This window comes from Scomber scombrus, chromosome 19 (genome assembly GCF_963691925.1).
Source record: "Scomber scombrus chromosome 19, fScoSco1.1, whole genome shotgun sequence".
In the NCBI taxonomy this organism is placed as follows: domain Eukaryota; kingdom Metazoa; phylum Chordata; class Actinopteri; order Scombriformes; family Scombridae; genus Scomber; species Scomber scombrus.
In genome coordinates, this window is record NC_084988.1 from 2185888 (window position 1) to 2212521 (window position 26634).

The 26634-nt window shown below is 39.0% G+C and overlaps 1 protein-coding gene and 1 long non-coding RNA gene across 2 annotated transcripts in view; both read left to right on the top strand.

Moving 5' to 3' along the window:
• The window catches only part of LOC134001035 (uncharacterized), a 267716-nt gene that overhangs the window by 209323 nt on the left and 31759 nt on the right, over positions 1-26634 (top strand). The window lies entirely within an intron of this gene.
• On the top strand, positions 1829-23789 carry esr2b (estrogen receptor 2b). The gene is made up of 9 exons (XM_062440544.1): positions 1829-2349; positions 3365-3555; positions 3655-3771; positions 7158-7493; positions 10815-10953; positions 14672-14805; positions 19581-19764; positions 22174-22512; positions 23473-23789. The coding sequence occupies exons 1-9, from the start codon at positions 1901-1903 to the stop codon at positions 23504-23506; spliced, it is 1923 nt and encodes a 640-aa protein (XP_062296528.1). The 5' UTR covers positions 1829-1900; the 3' UTR covers positions 23507-23789.

Consider the following 26634-nt stretch of genomic DNA (forward strand, 5'->3'; position numbering starts at 1 on the left):
CTTTTCTCAAAAAAAATACAAATGGCTTTTATTTTATGAGAAATCACAGGAAGTCCTCTCTTTCATTAACTCTAGCTCCACAGTGGAGCATTCAGGCCAAGTCAAAACAATGCAGCTTAGCCAACCTGCTGTGTTTATCCAGCGGTTGTGGATGAGAGAGCAAACATCATATTTAAGTTGCTTGTACCGTCTCCCTTAATGCAGTTGTAGCTCCACTCCAGAAATATTCACTGCTTTATTCACACATGAGCTCAATCGGATATTACAGACTTTTCATTGAGGAGCTGGCAGTGTAAAGTCTGATTAATGTCCGGTCTGACTGATTCATGAATTCGACCTCACATAAAGCTCCTTCGGGTAATGTCCAGGAATGTTCAGGAGTGCATGTGTGAAAGGGCCTTAAGTGTGTGTCTTCAAACAGCTTAGTCAGATCTGGTCCACACTTGCAGCAGCAGGATCTCACTTGGCCGTCCCGACTGTGATTCACTCCAGTAAAGAAAAACATCTTACTATCTTGTGTTTTTCATGTGGTTTCTTTGGCGTCCTTGAATAATAGCAACACTGCCAGCGGTAGGATGATCTATGTTAACTCCCAGTGAACTGAACTGAGTCACAATAGCTTGATATTAGTAGAGAAGCTGATGTTATCTTGATGAAATTAAGGAAAAGCAATACAAATTTAAAAAAGGACTCGCCTTCTAACCGGTAGGTCTGTCTGGTCCTGAAAAGATCTTTTCCAAGAAAGGTTGAGTGCTTTCTTGGAAATTACCTCAACAAGTGTTATCTTTTTGTCAATAGTGTCTGTTTTCCCTGCTTTTTAGAAAAGGTCTTTTACAGTCACTGGGTGTCTTCTTCTGTTCAAACTGAGCTGCAGAAAATATTCAAAAGCAATGACGAATAAGAGAAAGTGCTTTAACATGGCTGCAGTGTTGTGTGCATTAAATAACACATCATGGCACCTTTTTATTTATGTTCTCTTAATCTTTCTTTTGGTTTTTAAAGAGCAGGTCACAGATAAACCAAATATTTAGTCGTTAGTTGATGGGGACAGTGTCAGATAGACAACAGGATATCATTCTCATCAGTGCTAATATTATAGGATTATCTGTGGAGGTGCTTCTATAACTTTGTACTGTGACATTTTTTTGGACTATTTTTGGATATCATATTTCAGCAGTGGGGACACACTTGACTCCTACCTGGCTGTGCATGAATGCGCTTATAATTGCACGAGACTGGAGACAAAATATGGGTGATATACTGGGATCTCCCCAGTAACCACCGATTTGGTTATTTGCACACCCTTTATAGAGCACTCATTGAAATACTTAGGAACTCAAAATGTCAACCCTATACAGAGTCATTTGGGGGATATTACATGACTTTTTTCCAAATTTTTCATTTTTAAGTTGCAAATCAAGCTCAATGAGGTTACCATATATGGTTTTTCGTCGGTATAGGGTATAACATTTTCCAAAAAGTCTATATATATAAAAAATCCAACCTCACAGATAGGCATGTGGAGGCAATTTTGGATGTTTATGGAAGATACCAAATATAGTTATTTGCCTAATAAAGGGTTAAACTGGGCTAAGTTTTGTTGAAAAGTGAGACAATGAAAGTGAGGTTTAGACACTTTTTTAGATCTTCAGATTACATCATTTTTTCATGCACTTCTAATGCAGTTAAACCCTCTTTCACCTGAACGTATAGCTGTTTTTTGACTTTATTTGATGATTTGTGTGTGTGTTCTTCACTTTATTATTTAATTTGTGTTGTATTAAATACCTTAACTATAACATTTTATGTCTCTCTTCCTCTGCCACAGGAATTGTGCACAGTAAAATATGCATTAAAAGGACAGCTGGATCATCATACTCACCCCCAGTGTCGCCATCATATGGCAGATTGCCTCATGATGGCGTCCTCTCCCGGGCTGGACGTTGACCCGTTACCAATGCTTCAGCTCCAGGAGGTGGACTCCAGCAAAATCTCAGAGAAGCTGAGCTCCCCAGGACTGATGCCCGGCATGTACAGCCCTCCTCTGGGCATGGACAACCACACTGTCTGCATTCCCTCTCCGTACACGGACAGTAGTCACGAGTACAACCACGGACATGGACCTGTGACCTTCTATAGCCCGTCAGTGCTGAGCTATGCCCGGCCGTCCATCAATGACAGTCCTTCATCTCTGTGCCCGCCCCTCAGCCCGTCGGCCTTGTGGCCATCACACAACCACCCCAACTTGCCCTCGTTGCCCCTGCGCTGCCCTCAGCCTCTCGTCTACAGCGAACCCAACCCACATACAGCCTGGCTGGAGCCGAAAGCCCACAGCATCAACACCAGCAGGTAGGTTTACTGACACTGAGCAGTGGATAGAACTGTATAGTAAGTCCTAGAAAATGAATATGTTGAGTTATAAGTAATCGTATATTTCAGTTTTCATTGCTCTTGTTTGTTCATATCATGTGTTTTTTTTCTCTAAATGAATGAAAGAAATGAGTTAGACCTTTTTATTGAAAGTAAAACATTTTACTAGCCCTTAAATAATGCTCAGGATCAAATTTGACCCTTTTTTTGTTACATCTGAGAGCATTAAAAACACCATATACACATTTACTTGAGCCTTTTCTGACCCATAGTATACAAAAATGGAAATAAAATATGTATGTGTATTCATCATATTCTATAAAACGTTCTCCTGGATCATAAAATAGTGATTGTGAATGTCTTTATTTCCCCATAAGATTAATAAAACATCTATTAATGACTAATGGGGGACTTTATGAATGTAAATTGGTGTAGAGACTAATTATGAGTCAGAATTTGCACAGTATGTAAAGGGTTAAAAGGGAAAGAAATATCAGGTTGTTTATATGGAAAACAATATATACTGTGCATTGTTTAAGTATTAGTATATTATATTATTATGATATGGTGAATCAAAGCAGAATTAAAGACTATTTCCATGCATCACAGAAATCCCATTGAAATAAAACGCTATCAAACTCACTCCACACTTGATTTAATATATCTGCTTCCTTGTAGTTAAAATATATACTTAGTGACTATCTGTGCTACAGGGTCTCCAGTTGATAGTTATAATGGCAACCCACAATGGATGCTGGGATATATATATATATATATATATATATATATATATATATATATATGTCAATTATCTTTCAATGAAGAGCACCGTCAGTTTTCTAATGCAATTTTCCCAGTTGACTGAAATGCGCTTGTGGAGACATTTTCAGCAGCAGAGTACCTGTTGGAAGACTGATGGCAGGTGAATGACAGGCCACAATTTTCCAAATGTCAAGTTGTCCCTTTTTCACATCGTCTGCGTTGCTTTTTGCAGTTCCATCATCAACTGTAACAAGCTGATGGGGAAGAGATCAGAGGAAGGATTGGAAGGCGTTAACTCTTCATCCGCCGTGGGGAAAGCTGACATGCACTTCTGCGCTGTGTGCCAAGACTACGCCTCCGGGTATCACTACGGCGTGTGGTCCTGTGAAGGATGCAAGGCTTTTTTCAAGAGGAGTATCCAAGGTATGAACTCTTTTAGTCTTTGTGTGTTCACCATTTCTTCCTCAAATTCATCCTTCAAAATACATATACTGTATGGCTTTCTTTTCCTTTTTTTTTTAGGACACAATGACTACATCTGCCCCGCCACAAACCAGTGCACTATCGACAAGAACCGGCGTAAAAGCTGCCAGGCCTGTCGCCTACGTAAATGCTACGAAGTGGGAATGATGAAGTGTGGTAAGCACTCACCTGTTTTTTGTTTTTTTTCTTTCCTTTATTCAGAAGACACCCAATAATCAGGGCCTTTTGATGTTTTGTCACGTTACAAGCAGCACAAAAGTGAAAAGAAAAGAAAGAAAGAAGGAAAGAAAGAAAATGCACAAAATCTCCTAAAAGCTCCATTTGTGAAACCTTTTTTTTTCGGGGCGGAGTATAGCATTGTAAAGTTACTTTTAAAGAATATGTATTTGTAGAAAAAGGAGAAAATCTGACAATCCAGACGCTTGGTGTTGTATTATTTTCTTTTTTCACCTCTAAAAGTGACCAAAGTTGCACCTTTTCAGATACACACAGGAGCGTTAAATCACAAGTACAGAAATGTAACAGAAATTTGGGTTTGTCACATTAGTGCAAAGGTGTAGGTTTAGTTTCAGAAGTGGGGAGTGTTTGAGGCATTAATAAATAGAAGTCATAATCTAGCAAATAACAATAAGTAGGATCAAATTGGCTATCATGCTTTCTATGATAATAAAAGTTTACCAAAATGAATCTGTAATTTCCTTAATAAAATTGTGATAATAAAGAAAAATGTCAGACAATTAACCTTTAAACTCCATAAACATTTGATTTCGACTTTTTCAACAAATTCACTTGTGTTTTCTTTTAAAACTCATAAGTGTAGAGGATGTGGAGCCTTGAGCCGGGTCTCCAGGCTTCCTCACAGGCAGCGTACAGTCCCAACAACGTCCACCAGGAGGATGGATCATTGTGTGTGTGTGTTGCCTCTGAGGCTCTAAAGCTTAACTGCTGTGAGAAGCAAGATCTGTGCTCCTTCCTCACTGTCTGCATTAGTCTGCATTAGCCTCAGACATTGCCTCATACACCAATAACATTCTGGTCAACACAACACTTATAGAATATGGAAGCAGGTCCAGCAGCACTATGGATGGGCATACACTCTCAGTTAAATCCCCAATTCATGCAAATCATATGCTAGCCTCCTCTCAGTGGGATCATGTGTTTCTACATTGGCAGAGTCGGGGCATAAAAACACTGCAGGAACTCTTTATACACTGACCTTTTGTCTCTTTTCAACAATTACGTACTAAATTTCTCACTCCACATGCTCACTTTTTCCGATACCTGCAAATGCATGATTTTGGAGCCTCGATTTCCCAAACTCCCCCCCCAAATTGACTCCCTACTAGCACCTGTTTGGTCAATTAAAGGCAAATATATCTAATCTATATTATGCACCAAACAAAACTCCTCTCTCACCATCATTAGACATAGAAAAGGAGCAAGATCTGGTTGAAGGTATAAGAGACTAAACTTGAGATGCTATATTAAAACGTTTCCAAACCTCGTCTATTTGTGTAAGACATGCAGTTTAAAATACAACGTCAGGCACATTGGATTAAAGAGAAGTTGTCAGAGAGATTGGCAGTTTACTGGACTTCTATATTTAAGACACTTTTACAGCTTTATAGCTCTCATTTGTCTACTACTCACCATTCTGTACACTGCTAATCCTACTTAAATGGAAAGATGCAGTTCCTCCATCTCATACTCAGTGGATCAGGAATATCTTGCATGATATGAGGTTTTGAAAATTAAGCAGATGCTTCGAGGTTCATCGGGCAAATCCTGTAAGATTCGGCGACCTTTTCTGAGCAGCTAGAGCTACATGAGAACCGTTTAATACAGATGTGATTACAGGATAATGGTATTGGTTAAATATCCCGCTCTGATAAACCCTGAGAAATAGGATAGTCTTTCCTGATTTCCTTTTTTTTTTTCTTTCTCTATTTTACTTCATGAACTACAATGCTATTATTGCAGTGTGATTGATCATACTGACTGAAATCATCAGTGCATTGAAATTAGGCATATAAAATTGTACTATTTGAGTATACTGCATTTAGACCTTCCTTGCTATAATTTAATTTACCTATTTTATTAATTTACTTATTTATTGTGAGTGATAAACATACAAAAAAACACTGCAGGAATTCTTTATGGATGGACTTTTTGTCTATTTTCAATCGTTACGTACTAAACTTCTTGCTCCACATGCTCACTTTTTCCGATACCTGCAGGTGCATGATTTTGGACCCTCAATTTCCCAAACTTCCCACCAAATTGATTCCCTACTAGCACCTGTTCGATCATCTAAAGGCAAATATATTTAACCTATGTAATGCACCGAACAAAACTACTCTCCAGGCCTCCTCTGTCTGTTCAAGACCTACAGTGTAAAATAAAACATCAAATCTAACTGAAACTGTAAAAGTGAAAGGGAATAAAGTAGGATTTTGAAAAATGAGAAGACATGCTCCTTGCTCATCCTCCAGTTTAAATTGAACCCTTTGTATTGGCACAGAGACAAAGTCAGACTCTCCTCCAGCAACGTTAATGGCCCAGAGTCACCCAGTTACACAGATTTCTACCTGGGAACTGTCAAGTGTCTTTCTCAAGAGCAACTTCTGACAAATGGAAGAGAGAAGAACTTGTTTGCACCTCAGTCTCTACTTATCAAGGGTTCTGGGTGTATTGTATGTTTTAAAAAAAAGAACAACGACTCAATAGACGACTAATAAAATAATTTCAAGCATTTAAAGTCAAGTGTGCTGATTTGTAGAATCCGAAAACCTGTAAATGTCTTTTGTTCCTTGTAGATTTGTCTGGCTCATTCTAGATATCGTCTCTCTGCCCTTGAAAGCAGCGATTATGGCTGCAGGCATTTCCAGGAAATTTTGAATCAGCTGTTGACTTTTTAGATATCTGTGAAGTATGGGAACATGACGTAGCCCGTGTGAATATAAGCCATTCGCTGTATGTGTTGTTCATTATTTGCTCTATGGAAGTGTTTAGAAAGGAATGAGGTCCTGTTGTTTACTGGGAACCAGGCTGCTCAGTTGAGGGTAAGAAAAAGATTATTGGATATAGTGATGATGAGCTTTGAGTTGACTTTGCTCTACTTAACCTCCTGAGACCCAAGCTTTTGTTTGGCTTTTTGTTTGGCATAAATAAACAAGTTTCAACAATAATATTTGAAGGTTTTGTAGCTGCTCCACTTTTGTCTGGGGATCAGCTGTTGATTGACTCAGCCAAGATGCTGCCATCTGATTTTTACACTGTAATGTGCTTTTATTACCACTAGGTGGCACAAAACAGGTCAAAAGTTCAGCAGAATGACGTAAAATGTCCAGCAAAGCCAAAATGTAATGTTCCTGTATGAGGACGCAGGGTCACAGGAGGTTAAGGCTCCCAAGGTTTTTAGGAAAGCTGAAGGATGGATTTAGGTTTTTCCTGTTGTTTTAAAACTGTTTGTTAATCACCTTTTTTTTCTCCTTTTAAAAAAACAAATGATATAACTTTGCCTTGCTGTCTTCGTTCACCAGGTGTGAGGCGTGAACGCTGCAGCTACCGAGGAGCCCGACACCGCCGTGGTGGGATTCGTTCCCGGGATCAAACAGGCAGGGGTTTGGTCAGGGTGGGGCAGCGGCATATCCACCTGGAGGCACCGCTCAACCCGCTCCATCACGGCAACCAAGCGCACCACTCAGTCATGAGCCCGGAGGAGTTCATCTCCCGCATCATGGAGGCCGAGCCTCCGGAGATTTACCTCATGGAAGATCTGAAGAAGCCGTTCACTGAAGCCACCATGATGATGTCACTCACCAACCTGGCTGACAAGGAGCTCGTCCTCATGATCAGCTGGGCCAAAAAGATTCCAGGTAAGACCAAACATCAGAGGTATCATGTTTATCTGCAGGACTTTATGATCAGTCTTCACATCTTTAAGACACATCATCCACGAGGGCTTGAGTGTTTTTCTGAAGAATTTTAAACATGTTTCTTTTCTCAAACTCAGCCTTGTGACGGTCATATATGGAAACAGATCAGTGCCAAAATGATTTATTCATTTTTTGTTAATGTTAAAAAAGAAAAGAAATTGTTGCTGAGCATTTTTAAGTTGACATTTGAAGTTTGGACCATGAAAACTAATACATGTACAAGTATTTTATAAAACAAACCAATTCAAATCTAAAGTTTTACACTTTTCTGACAACAGCTGGATAGGGTTCCACTTCTCAGCCTTGCAGCCAATTTGTCCCAGTGGTCACTTGTGGTATTGCAGCAAAAAAATCCTCCTGCATCCCAAAAAGCATTTTACTCCATAGACCACCATTGTAAAAGAGAGGTCTATAAAACTGTTGCAGGACACCTCAAACTGCAAACAAGGTCAATAAAGACTCTTTTTATTATTAATTTTTTTTTAACCAATGGAGGTTTTATATTTGTTAAACTTTTCTGGAGCAAAGAAAAGCGGTTTAAAAAATGTTCTAACAATGTAAAGTCTGCGGGCTGAGGGAGAACCCGTGGGTGGAGCCAGCGGGGGAAACACTACTGTGCATATTCAGTGGGCTGCAAAATACAGAAGCTAGAAACTTTTTTTGGTTTATGCACCAGCTAATAACCAGTTAATACATCCATGGGTGCAACAAACATATGATACACATGATATTAATTTCCAAATCTTATTATTTTTACATTTGGGTAGAAACGTATTGCTGTTCTCATTATTTTAGTCTTGTAAACACTCAGATCTCAGTCTTTTTTCTCCTTTGTATTCGACTTTTAAGCCATTTTCTTCTACTGCAGTCTTAACATGTGACCTAATAAGACACACGGACACTCTGCACACGGCCTCGTTGAGTTAAAGAGCCATTTGAAGGTTAAGGTTAGTGTAAACATTAGGGTCATGTGTTCACTGCTGAGATCTTGGGTCAATGGAAGCAGTTTGCCTTTGTCACCATCAACAGTGTGTGGAAGTCAGGCTCAATGGACTCAGGGTTACACTAAAAACAAACCTGAGGCTGCAGTAAACACATCATCCACACGCCATTCATACCAGCGTCTGACAGGTTATATAAACAAACCAGACAGATTTAGAGTCATGCATAGAACATAGTAACCTCTAAGCAGAATATATCTAAAATTATAGGCTGCAGTTAGTGAATTTCCTTTTTTCCCCCCTTCCCTACTTTCCATTATATATTCCGTATGTTCTTTCATTTTCCTTTTCTCTCCTCTTACTCTCCTCAGCTAGTGTTCGGCTCAGCAGGTAACTTCCCAGGAGAGGTGATAATGCGAGGAGTTCACAAAGACTCCAGGTTTTTTTTTGAATAAAGACCTTTTTCTATGTTTTTTTTTCTTCTTCACTTAGACAAGTGAAAATGAGTGTGCATTGTCTGCTTTTCATAAAAGACCCAAGACAGCAAGGACAGGTGAGCAAGGTGCTGTCATTGTGCTTGTTGAACATTTTAAAGGTACAGAGAAAGCATTAGGAGTTACTGTTTGGTTGTAGATTTCTTTAAAAACTTAATTTACAGTCTCACTTGTTTACTGTCTTACCAAGAGTTAGAAGAGAAGATTTCTATCAGCTTCATATCTTCGTGTTCTGTATAGAAACACCCAGAAAAAAACATTTCCAAGACCTTAATATTGTCTTGTGTTTTCCATTATTGAGGCAAAAAATTTTGGCCTCCCTGATTTTATATTTGACGATAGAGCAGGGTATGCATTAGGGCGTGGCTACGTCGTGATTGACAGGTTGATTGGTTCACAGGTTCAGGAGGGCGCCTCATGCTCCTCCTGATGCCCATATAAATAGAATCCATGTTTTTATTTTTCCCAGCATGCACCGGAAATGTTCAAGATGGTGCTGCTCAGATCTGATACTATTGGCCTCCGAGCAGCAGTCCACAAACCAATGGGTGACGTCACGGATGTTACGTCCATTTCTTATATACAGCCTATGGTAAAACCGGAGATGTTGGTAGTAAAAGAGTAAAAGTAATTAAGTATAACATAAAAGGTCGGTTATGAAGAAGAAAACAATAAAAAAAATAGAATAAACTGAATAGTCCAAGTAGTAAAACAGGCTAAAATAGAAAATAAAAGCCACATTAAAAAAGGTAGGTCTTGGAGTGCTTGGAGTGGCTGGCTATATAAGTGCAGTCCATTTAAATCGTCCCTGTAGAAGGACACATACAGCATGAAGGCAAGATATGATCAGTTATGAGTTTGTTTGTTAAAGTTTTTCCTCTTTTTGTTGACTTGTATACTGAACACTGGTACTTATATTAATGTTGCATTGCTTCCCTATATTCTTGGTGTGTTCACAAGGTGGTATAGATTACTTTGGTGTAAAAAATGTTGGAGAGGTTTTAACAGCCACTTTTAAAGAGGCATTCAGAAGAGGAAAGAAAGTGTGAAAGTGCAGAAGTAAATGGGATGCAGCCTCTGCCTCTCATCAAAAGTGTTTGTCATGTGACTGATGAGCGTCACCTGTGTAACTCAGAAAGCAGCTTTTGTCTGTTGAAGTGTTGGAAAACTGCTTTGAAGCTTTAACAGTGCAATAGTTTTATTAAGTGAGTATCAGACCTGCAGATAAAGTGCACCTCCCTACAACAGCTGTTCAGTTTTCTGTGTTTTCTTTGTGAAGAAGATGCAGATGCACCGTACATGTGAATGAATTATCATCAATGATACTCAAATCTGCAGTCGGGTTATATGCATTTCTTCATTGTTTTTGTTCGAATTTCAATAATTAGAGAGGAGACAAGAATGGAAACAGTAGAAGAACGAGCTAAAAGAGAAAACATGTCACCAATAACATCTGCTGTGTACTTTTAAAGCTTGCACAGTGTGTTCATTTGATTGATTTCCTCAGCACATAACTTTTAACCTTCCCTAGTCATTTTCAGGATTCCTGTTGAAATAAAGTTGGCATAAATAGTTTTGTTTTGGAGGAAAAGGCCATTTTCTTGGGGGGAGCATGTCCACTTTTTGCAACTTTAAATCATTATTTTGACCCCTGGTATTTTGGATTATCAGACATTTGGAGTCTCTAATCAAACTGCTTTCATTTTTAGGGTGAATTATTCCTTTTAATGCACAGTGAAAATATGCACTGCAGCGTCGTGGCAGATTATGAACAGAAAAGACATTTTAATTCAAGCTCTAATGTGAAACCATGTGTGTGTCCTCAGGCTTTATAGAGCTCAGTCTAGCGGATCAGATCCACCTGCTGAAGTGCTGCTGGCTGGAGATCCTGATGCTGGGCCTGATGTGGAGGTCTGTGGATCATCCTGGAAAACTCATCTTCTCTCCAGACTTCAAACTCAACAGGTGACGGAAGCAACTTTTTATTCTTTGTCAACATTGCAAAACTGTCTTATTTATGATTCAAAACACAGACACAGCTGAAATAGACCTATCACTGTCCTCAATACCACTACAAAATATTGAATTTTCTTCCAAATAAGACAGAACATAACTTGGACCTGATCTTATAAACTGTTGTTGTATGACTTTTAGGTCCTTAGGAAGTTGTTCATGGGGACATCATTAATATATTTAGAAGACATGCCCTTGGCGAAGACTTTTACTTGTCTTCACTCCCACATGCTTGTTCGCTTTTGTTGGCTTTCTCTTCATTGTTTTTATGTGCATGACCTCATTTAATTATTAATTTATAAATCTGCAGTCTAGGCAAGATGAGTTGAGATGAGCTCTAGTACATTTGGTGTTTTTGCAGCTTCTTAATTGTGTATTTAACATGACAATTTCCACTTTATTCTTCTCAATGCTGCATTTAAGGAAGAAATATGACACTCTTTACTCTACTCAGCTATTGTTTGTAATTAGTCGTCTTATTCACAAATTAAAGGGGAAAAACCACCATTAAGTGTCTTGGTGAGGTGTTGGGTCAAGTCTCTGGACTGTACTGGAGGGATGAACACCATTCTTCCTAAAGATATTCCCTCATTTGTTGTTTTGATGATGATGGTGAGGAGTGCTGTCTAATCAGGCGGGGAGTTCCGGTCCTCTGAAATGATGCCAATGCGGAAGTAACTTAAAACTGCATTCTATCAAAAGGCCACCAGGGGGCGACCGCTTTGGTGTCAAAAGGACTTCCGTCTCTATACAAGTCAATGGAGAATTCACCAACTTCTCACTTGATTTCTAACCTCAGTAAACGTTTTCAAAATGTGTTTATGGTCTCAATCGCTAGTTTAAAGCCTTCTTCAATGCAGTATGATGTTCATTTGGGACATTTTGGCCTCCCTGATTTTATATGTGACGATAAAGCAGGGTATGCATTAGGGCGTGGCTACGTGATGATTGACAGGTTGATTGGTTCACAGGTTCAGGAGGGCGCCTCATGCTCCTCCTGATGCCCATATAGGTAGAATCCGTGTTTTTATTTTTCCCGGCATGCACCTGAAATTTTAAAGATGGCGCTGCTCAGATCCGATACTATTGGCTTCCGAGCAGCAGTCCACAAACCAATGGGTGATGTCACGGATGTTACGTCCATTTCTTATATACAGTCTATGAGCGTGGACAAAGAAGACGTGATCAGAACGGAGATCGGCACCAACAATCCTGATCGTGTAAAGCCTAACTGTGACAGAAATAAAGTTTATTCTCAAGTTAAATAAAGGCCGCAGCCACTATTGTCAAGTATTTCTGGTCCTTGATTCCCAAAAACAATGACTATAAGTGACCCTCTGATATTTTTGAATATGAGTCTCGTGTGCAGCTGCCATATGTTTGCCACAACACTGATGGTGGTAACGGCTTAATCTTCCCACATTGTTACACTGTGATGACGAGTCGACATCACACAATAAACAGAGAGTTCACTCACAGACCTTGAAACCGTAAAGATATCAGCGGCGTTTGCTGCAGATATATCACTGATTCTTCTGGACCGCCGGCTCATTTTCTTTGCCAAAAAAAATCTTTTATCACTCTGTGTTCCCTCCTGCTCTGACCTTCAACTTTGTCCAGGCGACAGTCGGCTGTTTCTGGCACTGTGTTCAGCTTCTTCTTTTTTAAATTTTATTCACAGTAAACAGGCTGCACCTTTTTTACCAGTGGTTGATATTTCCTGATGAGCTGGAATAAAGCTATAGTAAGCTAAAGTTATTTGATGTATAGGGACATCTTCAATAAAACATATGTGGGTAATGAATAGTTTTTTAGGTGTTTGAAGTGCAGGGGAATAATGACAGTCAAAGTGCAGCAGCAGCAGCAGCAGAAGCAGGAATGACCAAATGCAACATCTATAAACCCAATTACATGCCTCAAAGCGTTAGAAAGCCTTTTAAAATGTATTTTTAAATACGTATTTACGGTTGAATGTGAGTTTAAAGGTGTCATGTTTTGCTAGGCCACTCTTAATTTTTCTTTTTGCCATTCTTAGCTTATCACAGATGTGTGGGTAGAATATGTCGACCAATAATTAACCAGAAAGGGTTGTATGGAATGAAATGCCACGAGACAGGCGCGTGGACATATTTTCACATGTAATAAAAAGAGACGTGATGAAGTAAATTGACCTGGACCTGATCACATTCATGCTCTCTGCAGGATAAACCCCCACTCCTCTCTGTTTTGGGAATACTATATTGTAAGCTTTCCATAATAATAATAATAATAATTATTATTATTATATATATTAGATTTGTGGTGTTTTATAGTTTTCTGTGATTATATTTAATGATGTTCTTAATATTTAGTTCACTCCATTAACATACATGAAGGGGGAAAATACTAGCAACATTTTAAAAGATAACGCATTCCAGTATCCATTAAACTATGACCTTAATTGAGCTATAATAGATAACATTAGATTGTACAGGTAATAAAGTGTGTGTGGGTGTGTGTAGTTTAATTATTAAAACAGACGTTGACGTTTATTAGCAAAGGCACTCAAAAAAGTGAAATTAGTGCATTTTTTGGGAACTATTTATATAGAATATAGAAGAAGATAGAAAAAGAGACTTCCACTAAATCCACAGGACTGATGGATTGAGTTTAGTGTTTGACCTTTCTTTCCCACACTACCACGGAAACTATCACTATAGGCTTAAGTTAACCTTGATGTGTTCTCATAACACGGCCTCACTTTTCTCTGTTGAGTGGTCTCTGTTAGCCTGAGGTAGCCCTTTCTCCTTGGACAGCTGAGAAAAACATCCTGGATTCAAATCCCATCGTCAACAATCATCCTGAACAAAGCCAGAGAGCAAAAGAGTCTAATTTTCTCCATCTAATTGACTCCTTTCATTCTCATTCTCAGTCACGCGCTTCTTTCACCGACACATTTTCACGTTATTACCCTCGTGGTTCTTTACTCGCTCTTTCTTTTAAAGGAACTAAAGATTAAAGATTCCATAGAGGACGTTGATTTTCAAGTGTTTATAACAAAAACGGTGTGAATTACTCAAATAACGAAATGTGTCAAGTTTCGGAGGTGCAATGTTTTAGAAGATAACAGGTCCATAGTTCATGTTTTTGTCAGTAACCAATCAACACTTTAGTATATTGTTGGAGGAACTAATGTGAGGGATTTAATAAGTCCCATGTCTCCGGTTCAGCGCATAAATTTGCATCACAGCTGTAACGCCTGTGGTCGGCTCCACATCTTCGGTTTATTTGGGATTTTTTTTGCATTTATAATCGAAAAATTTCAGCAGCAGCATTTTCAGACATTCTGAATGAAGGAGTGAATTTATCAAACGTATCAATATGACTAAAACTAGGTCAGTTAGAGAGCCGTAATGTCCGTTTTCGTTACCTTTCCAGCCTTTTGATCTTGCATTCTTTACCCATATCTTTCTATTTCTCTATCCTTTTTTCACTTTTTATCCATATTTTATTCATCCTGTTGCCTCTGTCCCTTCTCTATTTCCATTTTCATCCTATTTTTTCTCTTTGTATTTCCATCTTTTCCCCTTCATCTCTCGTGTGTTTTTTTTAAAATCCCTCCTCCCTTTTCCCCTGTGTTTTAATTTGAACTTCTCTCTCTCTCTCTCTTTGGGTCTCCGTCTCCCTGCAGGGAGGAGGGACAGTGCGTGGAGGGCATCATGGAGATTTTCGACATGCTGCTGGCAGCCACGTCTCGGTTCCGCGAGCTGAAGCTGCAGAGAGAGGAGTACGTCTGTCTCAAGGCCATGATCCTCCTCAACTCCAGTGAGTTTTTACCGACGCGCATAAAACCGCAGTCTTCACTTCATTTCCTCTGAGACGGATGAGTTGGTTTGCAGTGACCAATAAATCCTCCTGGTCTGTCCTGTCCAATCAGTTACAGCAGGGTGTGTTTTTGGTCCTTGAATAACCCAGATCGGGTTGTTCCTCTGCTTTGTTGTGGTTACTTAAACAGTAATCTAGAACTTAATGGGTCAATGACAGCTGTCACACACCTGACACACATTATAAACCAGATCTGACCAGAGAGAAAACCAAACTAGTCATTTCAAATATCTCTTTTTTTTCTTATCTTACAACCCAAAATCAGAATATACTGATCCTCTTTGACCTGATAGCCATAAGACCTCCTCAAAATATCTAAATCATTGCATTGCCTCCTATATATTCAGTTCCACTTTGAGGTTTTTGGTCCTATGTTTAGGTCTGTTAGTGAATCTGTTAGTTTGCAGGATATCTGAAAAAAACTACTTGAATTTGATGCAAAGTTTAGCTACGAGTTACACTGTATTCAGACCAAATCAGGCATTGCAGAGCACCACCACTGCAGGGTTAAACAGAGGTGCAGCAGGCGTATTTGTGTCTGGGAACGTAAAAAAACAGACACGATTACTAGACGGCTTAATGAGTGTGTGAGTATTTAAGTGTCAGTCAAAGGCAGAGCGGTTGTCTTACTTTTCCTTTTTACAAATAATCTTTGTCTGAGTAGAGACAGCAGCAGCAGCAGCGGAGAACACATTAACCAGAAAAACAGTGAAAAGTGTCATTTTAGCCATTATGGGGAAAAGAAATATCTCAGTGTAACTACAGCTGATATAATCTACCACAGGTGATGTTTCTCAGTTTAACCTGTAAAAGCATCAATCAACTACTGGCTGACTGGAACAAGAAGCAGAGTACTTCCATTAGATGTTTACTACATAGCTTATTGCTGCAGAAGAGTGAGAAGAGAAAAAGCTCGATTGGTTATTTTGGGGATCCCAAATGGAGCATTCCTAACAAATGACCATTATAATTATTTAATGTAAAGAGCTACTGAAACAAAACTAAACTACAATAAACAATGCAAAATGAGCTAAAACAAAACAGAATTCCAGATAAAATCAGCTTCATTCTGCTTATTAAATCAGTCCATTTAATGTTTTGCTTTTCATTTAAGCTCCAGGTGATAATTACTGAGCTCGGCTGTGGGTTTGTTGTTTCCTCATTCTTTACTGGAAATATTAACTTTAAATACATTTGTACTCATTTGAGCCCATATCAGATCTTAAATACACGAGTGGACAGCGTGAACGACTTCAGCAATAAAGATTACAGATGTTTATGGACGTGGGCGACGAGGTGACGTCATGTTGTGACTGGTGTAAAATAACTATGCAGAGCAGGCTCAAGCAGAGTTATTATAGTTAACTAAAACTAGCTGTGAAGAAATAATTTTGTTAACTGAAATAAATATAAAAACTAACCCTATCAGCTTCATTCTGCTTATTAAATCAGACCATTTTAAGTTCTGCTTTTCATTTAGCTCCAGGTGATAATTACTGAGCTCTGCTGTGGTATGAGCATCGTTACTGGTTAAAGAATACAATAATAAAATGGCTTTTTTGCACAATATACTACCTTCTAATAAACAATGACTTGGTTAAACCATATTTGGAGTCATGCATCATTTCATCCTTTTCAGCTTTTACAAATCAAGGCTTTCCTCCTAATACCTGGAAAAACTAAAAATAAGTCAATTCCTCAAAATAAAAATAAAACTGCTCACTTAAACTACAACTAAACTGAAAAAAACTGAAACTAATGACAATTTCAAAACTATAATAATCCAACTCTGAGGCTGAAATTATGCATATCTGACTTTTATACAAATCCTAAATATTCCCATTGTTTAGATATTCTCAATAAAGCAGCAGGAATGTATTTTCAACTTCTAAATATTTGGGATTAAGATGACGTCTTTTAAAGATTTGGTCACCTTGGCAGAGATGTACATCGAGTACTTTCAGGGTTTTCTTTGTTTTCTTTTGTACTTCAGTGATGTAAAGTTCATGAAATTGCAATGGTTGAACTTGCCAATAAAAGGCTTTTAAGTACTGTACTCCAGGGTTACACTACACGAGCCTTTTGATGTGGGTTTTTTTTTTTAAAGTGTTGCTCATCCTCCCACTAAAGCTTTGCCCTGGCAGAAGTTTCAACTGGTTTGAATGAAACTGGAGATTAAATAACCTGTGAAGACGGATTTTTATTGCTTGTACGGCTATTGTTTTTTTAAGCTTTCATGTGTATCCAGCGGTCAAAATGTCCTCTCTCAGTCCTCACCCACCACTACCAGCACCATCAACACCAACACCAACAGCACCAACACCAACACCACCAGCAACACCAACACCAATAGCACCAACAGCAACAGCACCACTACCACCAACACCAGCACCAACACTACCACCAACACCAACACCACTACAACACCAACACCAACACCAGCACCACCACCACCAACACCACTACAACACCAACACCAACAGCACCAACACCAACACCACCAGCAACACCACCACCAATAGCACCAACAGCAACAGCACCACTACCACCAACACCAGCACCAACACCAGCACCAACACTACCACCAACACCAACACCACTACAACACCAACACCAACACCAACACCAGCACCACCACCACCAACACCACTACAACACCAACACCAACACCAACACCAGCAGCACCAACACCAATACCAGCAGCACCAACACCAACACCATCAATACCACCAGCACCAACACCAACACCAATACCAGCAGCACCAACACCAACACCATCAATACCACCAGCACCAACACCAACACCATCAATACCACCAGCACCAACACCACCACCAACACCAATACCAGCAGCACCAACACCACCACCAACACCAATACCAGCACCACCAGCACCAACACCAACACCAATATCAACAGCAGCAGCAGCACCAACACCACCTCCAACAGCACCAACAACACCACCACTACCAACACCACCAACACCAAGAGCACCAACACCACCACTACCACCACCAGCACCACCAGCAGCAGCAAGAGTAGTCACTGTACAGGTTTCATTGAGGTTACTGACCTCACTGCATGTCCTCACACAGTTTAATAAAGTTCCTCACACACACACACACACACACACACACACACACACACACACACACACACACACACACACACACACACAGAGGCTCATCTGCCAGACTCCCCTCTGTTGACTCTGCTCCACTGCGGCTCGGGTCGAAAAAAGTACAAGTTGTGTAAGAAGTGAAACACAGTCTGTAAAGTCAAGAGAACAGGGAGGGGAGGAGATTTTTAGGATTTATCTATGTGGACTGATGGGTCAACTGGCTCCGTCTGTCCTTTTTGTCCCGGTGGAGAGTGGACAAGGTGTGATGTACAGCAGCGTCTCCTCTCTGCTGCCCTCTAGTGTTTCATCTGCACTCGTGTGTTCATTATAAAAAAAACCATTAAGGATTCTTCTTGAGGAGCAGGATTTTTGACAGATGTTTTACAAGTGGTGCTTACAGTTTTAATTGAAGAAACTCAACGCAAATGTTTTTTAATTGACTTGTGTAAATGTCACAGCTTTGTAAAAAATCAGCTTGTACTTATCTAATGTGAGACACCTGAGTGGGGTTTTGGTGTTTTTTGGTTTTGATTCCACTCTGCACCAGTTACTCAGATGTTCACAGCCTTTTTAGGTGCTTTATAAAGGGGAAAAAATGCCAGTAAGCAGTATTTAAGTATTTCAGTAGTAGTTACTATTCAAATTGTGAATCTCATGTATGCAAAATAGTCAAAAACGGAAGCTGGCAGTTGAAGTTGTGAAAAATTGTTTTACATGATGTTTAGTGCATTTTAGAAGAACTGAGGTTATACAGTAATTGATTGGCAGATTATTAACTTTTGTGTCGTCCTCCCGGGTCAAACTGACCCCGTCTGTTTTGACTGTTCCTTCTTTCCTTCCTTCCTTCTTTCCTTCCGTCTGTCCTTCCTCCCTCCCTCGTTCTCTCTTTCTTTCCTTCCTCTCTCTTTCCTCCCTTCCTTCTTTCCTTCCTCCAACCCCCTTTCTTCCTTCCTTCTGTCCTTCCTCCTTCCTTCATCCCTCTTTTCCTTCCTTCCCTCCTTCCGTCCTCCCTCCTTTCTTTCCTCCTTCCTCCCTTCCTTTCCTTCTTTCCTCCCTCCTTTCCTTCCTTCTTCCTTACTCCTTTCCTTCCTTCTTATTCCCTTCCTTCCTCCTTTCCTTCCTTCTTACTCCCTCCCTTCCATCCTTCCTTCCCTCCTTCTTTCCTCCCTCCTTTCTTTCCTCCTTCCTCCCTTCCTTTCCTTCTTTCCTCCCTCCTTTCCTTCCTTCTTCCTCCCTTCCTTCCTCCTTTCCTTCCTTCTTACTCCCTTCCATCCTTCCTTCCCTCCTTCTTTCCTCCCTCCTTTCTTTCCTCCTTCCTCCCTTCCTTTCCTTCTTTCCTCCCTCCTTTCCTTCCTTCTTCCTCCCTTCCTTCCTCCTTTCCTTCCTTCTTACTCCCTTCCATCCTTCCTTCCCTCCTTCTTTCCTCCCTCCTTTCTTTCCTCCTTCCTCCCTTCCTTTCCTTCTTTCCTTCCTCCTTTCCTTCCTTCTTCCTCCCTTCCTTCCTTCCTTGACTCGAGGACAACAGGAGGGTTAATCAACCTATAATGTAAAATAAAGTTAACTGTGTGAGGTGTTGCTTTGCTCTTTCTTGCAGATTTGTGTACGAGCTCCCCGCAGACAGCCGAGGAGCTGGAGAGCAGGAACAAGCTGCTGCGTCTGCTGGACTCGGTGATCGACGCTCTGGTCTGGGTGATTTCCAAAATGGGCCTGTCGACCCAGCAGCAGACTCTGCGCCTCGGACATCTCACCATGCTGCTCTCCCACATCCGCCACGTCAGGTACAACCAGAGAGGACAGGAAACAACATCAGAATACAGAGAAATCCACTGAAAAACTTAACACATTTATATAAACTAGTGGACTTTTCTGTTGTTTTTTAACACATGCAAACACAAGCACACATGTTAAACCATTACATAGTTTATGTTTACACTCATATGCATGAACATAGACTACACATAGAGTATGAGGGGAAAAAATAAATCAATAAAATTAGAAAATGAACGAAATGAACATTCATACTGTACAAAGATATGGAAATTAAAATAAGACAAAAAAGTTAATTCACATCTAAAATTGTACATTTTGACATTAATGTATTATCCAATGGGCTTTTTCGAATTTTATGATCCTATCTAATTATAGGCTCATAAAACATGTCACCTTTTTTATAAATTGAATGAATAGCATGAAAAGCCCTGAAGTGTTCCCTGACAGCCTCGAAATATGAAGTAGTAATTTTATCTTGTTTTATATCATTTCAAAACCTGACATAAGAAAGTCAAGCCATGTAAATTGTTAATTGTCTTTTATTGAGTCGAATTGTAATTTCTTATCATTAAAATGTCAAAATGTGTTTATAGTCCCAAAAATATTTAGACTGGCTCTCTGTAAACCTGACATTAAGGCTGTGAGATGATTTATGAGAAAGATCATTTGAATTCAGAATATAATCCATACAACAATACAAACAGATATAATGGGTTAAAGCAAATAGCGGGCCATATGATGTTCTTCTTAAGGAGATATTTAGCATCATTAGATACAAACATGGTTTAAAAGCTTGTAAAGAGCTCGTGTTGTATGTGAGTGAACTGCTGATACTGTTTATGTGATGATTAGTCTCATAAACTAGTAATGCCTTCACGTGTGACTCACGAGCTGAACTGATACAATCAGCTGGCACGCCTGCTACAGTAAGCTGTAAATTCACATCATATCAGCGTTGGCGTGTTTAAAATTTCTCACTAATAAAACTCTTCATGTCAACACAAGTCGTAACTCCAACTGGGGAACTGATATCTGACTTGGCGCTTTATAACACAGAAGTGACTGAAAACATGAACACCTCACGTCAGCCAAAGTCTGTGTAATGTTATTAAGCACAACTTTATTGGACATGTATTGTTTCAAAGCACAGTACTTTAAATTCTTACATATCCAGCTCAGTTATCTTACAGTGTTCTTAAAGTCGTCAGATGATTTGAATCCTGGCAAAATGTTAACACGTTTAATCTTTATCATGAACATGAACGCAGCGTTACACTACAAACACTCTCTTTTACTGACTCTCAAAAGTCTTGATTTCTTTCTTCTTCTTTTTTAAAGGGATGTACAAAACTTATTCAACCTTATTCAATTTAGTGTTGAAATGGAGAGACATGGTTCAACATTTATATCAGATGGAGTACTGACTGTAAAATGAGGAGGAATCTGAGACTATTTGAAAAAAGATGGTTCAATTGTTCAATTGAATTGTTGACAGCCATTAAGTATAGCACCATAGGTACCTTTTATATAAAAAAGGCCCTGTATGTTTTGGGTTTTTGTTTGTTTTTTCTTCCCTTTCTTTTATTGTATTTATGAAATTATTATTAATTTTCTTAGATGCTTCCTGCTCTTCTGGAAGACAAAAAACCTTGAAAAACCTATGGATTTTTTTTTTATTTTTAAATGTTTTAATGTATTGTTAATATTGTTATTGATTTATTTAATTATGTTGTATCACTGGGTGATGCACCTAATCACATTACTTGTGTTGACAAAAAAATGTCATCACTATGTAGCTTATTTTACATGCACAAGATGCATAAAATTAAATGATATTCATAAATATATAGAATAATACACTTAATGGGAAAAAAAAATCTGAAAAGGTACATTTTAATTTGGAAACAAGTGAAGATTATCTCACTGAATTAGCAGAGATTTTGGACCCATTTTAACCAATAAATACTGTTCAGGGTCTAATTTGACCCATTTTTACAGTTGAGAGGAACAAACACCTAAAACCCTTCTCTTTTAGCCAGAAATGTGATGACTTATCCTCATGTGACCCAGATTATATAAAAAATGAAAATATTTAAATTGTCTAAAAGTATTTTTGTGAAGCTGATACACGTTTTTGAGTGTTGAGTGTTTGCCTCATATTTATTCAAAAATTCAAAAACCCACCATTCAAAAATAATTCATTGAAAGTGTTTGATTGTAAATATCTCTTCTGCATCAACATAAGCGTAGAAACTCAAGAATTCACTCTCTGAGCTCTCTGAAAGCTAATTAATAATAATTTCATGAGGTGTTCAAGTCTGAAATTATGAGATAATTATGAGGGGATGCTCTGAATTAGACCTTTTAGTTTTCAATAACAAACTGATAATAACAGAACTGTTCTTCTCTCTCTGCAGTAACAAAGGCATGGACCATCTGTCCACCATGAAGAGGAAGAACAGGGTTCTGGTGTACGATCTCCTCCTGGAGATGCTGGACGCCAACACATCCGGCGGCAGCAGCAGCAGCAGTCAGATGTCTGCGTCCTCGCCAGACTCTGACTCTTTCTGCGAGCAGCAGCAGTACGTCCAACCCCCCCCACACATGCACCACGGCACAGACCAGACCACCGCAGAGCCTCCATTCGGACCAGCTGAGGCTCTGATCCTGGACAGACACCTGAAGGCTTCGCCCCTCCAGTCCTCACCTCCGCCTCTGAGTTTAATGGTGGATCACATGACTGCAGAGGGAAATGAGTAAGTTCAAGTAGAAATGATAGAACAAGTTTTATTTATGCATATTTTTTAAATTCAAGTAAAATGAAGAATAGTAGTAGTAATTTTGTTGTTGTGGAAATTTCAATCTCTTAGAAGAAAGTAAAAGAAGAAAGATTAGGAAAAAGGAAATGTTGGAAGGTTGGAATTTAGGAAACAGGGTAATGAGGAAGAAAGAAAGCAAGACAGGAAAGAAGTAGTAAAAACAAGAAAAGGAGGAAGGAAGTAGGTATGAAGGAAGAATGGCATGGAAAGATTGAAAACGAGACTGAGGAAAGGAGGAGAAAAAGAAATGAAAAAGGGTAAAGTAGGTATGAAGCAAGAATTGCAGGGAAAGAATGGAATAAAGAGAAAAAGAAAGGACATAAAACAGGGAAAAAAGTGAAGACAGTAAAGAAACAAGGACGTGTAAGAAGGGAGGAAAGAAAGAAGAGGGAATAGCGGAAAGAAAACAACGAAAGAATTAAGGAAAAGATAGAACAAAGTTTAAAAAAGGACACATTTATGGGAAGGAAGGAAATGCAGAAAGAAAACAGAAAATGAAGTAGGAGGAGAAGAAAAGGAAGAAGTAGGTATGGAAGGAATGAAAAACAAAGACAAAAGGAGGAAAATAAAAAGAAGAAGAAAAGAAAGGACACAGAATGAAGAAAAAAGTAAAGACAGTAGAAAAGGAAGGAAGGGCACCAAGGAAAAAAGGAAATGTGGACAGATGTAAGAAAGGAAGAGAAGTAGAAATGGTGGAAAGATAAAAGGAAAGACAGAAGAAAAGAAGAGGGAATAGTGGAGGGAAAAAAGTAAAGAATAAATATTTAAAGTTCTACTTCTTTACTCTCCAGTTTAAGTACGTTTTGACTGAGGTGTTGGGTTAATTTCAATCCAGCACCAGTTGATCCTGAATTAAAACCCATCCTCCTTTTTATTATTTTATTCTTTTCCTCACAGTTACATCCATACGGAGACGTGGTCACTGGAATAGAGAGACGCTCGTCTTTCAGAGGACAACGACAAACGACATCATCGCTGATCGAGTTATGATTGAAAAACCTGAAAGCCTTAGAAGAGGGGGGGTGGGGGGGGTGATGACCGGACTATAAAGGGACTGAACGCTTAAAACTTTTTTTGGGGAAGGCACCCCCAAAAAAAACAAAAACAAAAAAAAAAACATAGAAAGTGCTGTTGTGAGGTAAAAGTTTTTTTTCTCTTGTTAAGATGTTTTTAGTCTTTAACAAAAAAAACCCAAAACAAAACAAAAAAAAGAAGTTTTTGATTAAATGTATATTTTGTGTGCGTAAATATATTTCTTGTGAATGTGCACTATAGGTGTTCAATGAGAACATCGCTGAACTCTGCCAGTGGGTTTGTGCTCTCGCTCTCTCTCTCTCTCTCTCTCTCTCTCTCTCTCTCTCTCTCTCTCTCTCTCTCTCTCTCTCTCTCTCTCTCTCTCTCTCTCTCTCTTTTTTGATAAACAGTATTTGTATCTTTTTTCACCTCGGTGTAAAATATCCAGAACAAGCCATCTTTGCAGTGTCTCACAGAAAGTGGTCAACAGCTAACATCCATTTCCATAAATACAGCTGTAAAAGGGCAATGTTTTCTATCACACTGGTGTTTTTGTTTGTTTGTTTTCTTCTTCTTCTTCTTCTTCTTCTTCTTCTTCTTCTTCTTCTTCTTCTTCTTCTTCTTCTTCTTCTTCTTCTTCTTCTTCTTCTTCTTCTTCTTCTTCTTCTTCTTCTTCTTCTTCTTCTTCTTCTTCTTCTTCTTCTTCTTCACTACTTCTGTGTACTTTGGTGTTTTTAATCGGTGCCTGTCCATCCAGGATTTTCTCTACTCTCTTTGTACAAAGTCAGTCAAGTCAAGAAAGTGGCCTTTTTTTTTTACAAAATGACTGTTAAAATAGCTTTCTTCTTCTTCTCTGTTCATCTGGTTAAACTAAGTCTGGATTTACACTATATGATATGTGGCACAGATCTGATCTTTTTACTGTAATTCACCCAGGAGGACAACAGGCGTCAAAAATTAAGTAACCATAGACTGTATATAAAATGGACGTGTGACGTCACCCATTGGTTTGTGGACTGCTGCTTGGAAGCGAATAGTTTCGGATCTGGGCAGCGCCATGTTGAAAATAATGGTGGAGCATGAGGCGCCCACCTGAACCTGTGAACCAATCAACCTGTCAATCACGACGTAGCCACGCCCTAATGCATACCCTGCTTTATCGTCACATATAAAATCAGGGAGGCCACAATTTCCCAAATGAACATCATACTGCATTGAAGAAGGCTTTAAACTAGCGATTGAGACCATAAACACATTTTGAAAACGTTTACTGAGGTTAGAAATCAAGTGAGAAGTTGGTGAATTCTCCATTGACTTGTATAGAGACGGAAGTCCTATTGACACCAAAACGGTCGCCCCCTGGTGGCCTTTTGATAGAATGCAGTTTTAAGTTACTTCCGCATTGGCATCATTTCAGAGGACCGGAACTCCCCACCTGGGTATAACTTAAAAAATATGTGTAAAACCTGTGGTGATAAGTTGGAATGAAGTTGGCCTTACACATTTACATTTACATAAATTTACACCTTATGCTTTATAAACAGTCAAACCAGACAGGGTCAACTTTGACAACAGGAAGGTTTAAAGACCGTGTAAAGTGAATTCAGACATTTTCTTCTAAATAAAATTCTAATTTGCATAATTGGCCATTTACATGTAATTGTAATGGACGCTGTAGGAGAGAGGAATAATGTCTTGGGAGAGACAAAAAGTGAGTTAAAAACTACAAATGAACTTTCTTGTTGATTCTTGTTTTTTTTGTTTTTTTTTAATTAATTTTGTTCTGTATTGTTAAATGTTAGAATATCAAATTTAATCAAAAGACTGTTATGCGGGGTGGAATTGCGCAATTCATTTGCAGTCTGGACGCGGAGTGGTGTGGGTCTGCTCTGACTGCTGTGCGAGGCTACTGTAAACCTGACCGCCTGTGAGTGCTTTGGGACGGGGGAGGGGCTCACGGCAGCACCCGCAGCTTGTTGAGGACAGTAACTGCAGAGCGATACGTCCTTTCACTTCAGAGTCTCCAAAACACCAGAAAAGTCTCCAATAACACCAGAAAAAGTCGCTAAGAGGGTTTGGAAAGTCGCCAAGTTGGCAACACTGCCGCCGAGTTAGCCGCCAAGTTAGCAGCAGAAAGCTCTCAGACCTAGCGTCCATTTTTCTGGTAGAGGTGGTGACTTTGATTGACAGGTGACACTTGGTAGGGGGCGGGGCTTCAGCAGACTCTGCAGCTACTCCCACAGCGTTTGGGAGAAGAGAAATAGGCTGACTTTTACACAACTTTGAAGCCTAATTTCCTATATTTGGCGATTTTTTTTAATCATTCAAATTTGGCAGGGTGGTTAACAACACACTTTTCTGTGGTATGTCAAACTCAGAACACATATTTATTTATTACTTTACACAGACTTTAAAAACTAAATTACTAGATAACCATCTCCAAATAGCAAAACTTTTAACTTTTTTGTAAACAAACATTGCATTAAGTTATACTTATTGTTAGCAACTGTAATGTTAACGAGGCAATATGCCAACATTTCAAGTTGACTCTTTTATACCCTAACATAAATATCACGTTCTAAATGTGTACAGTCAGCTGCTTATACGCACTGTTTAGTAATACCAAACAAACCATAATAAATGTTGGTAGTTTCCCTAATATGTGACACCCTTTAGCTGTTGATAGTAATAATAAAGTGCTATGTTTAGTGCAGGGACATCTAAGCAATGCAACAAAAGGAAATGTTTCACTTAGTTACTGGAAAACAGAAACACAGTCCAGGTATGAGCATGACGTTTTTTCTTGACCTCTGCGTTAGGATGAGCTCAGAAAAGCTAATAAATGGACCTAAAGTCAGGATTATTACACAGGTTACATAACTAATGACTGAATTACTGTTAGAACAAGTTGTACTTAAAAGTTATCATGTGCATTTTAATATGCTAAATATTAGTATATGTTAACATGCTGCATATGTCAAAGTTATTCTCAATGTTAGAGTATTTCCCTGAAGAAAATTATGTGTCGGCATAAAAAGAGAAAAC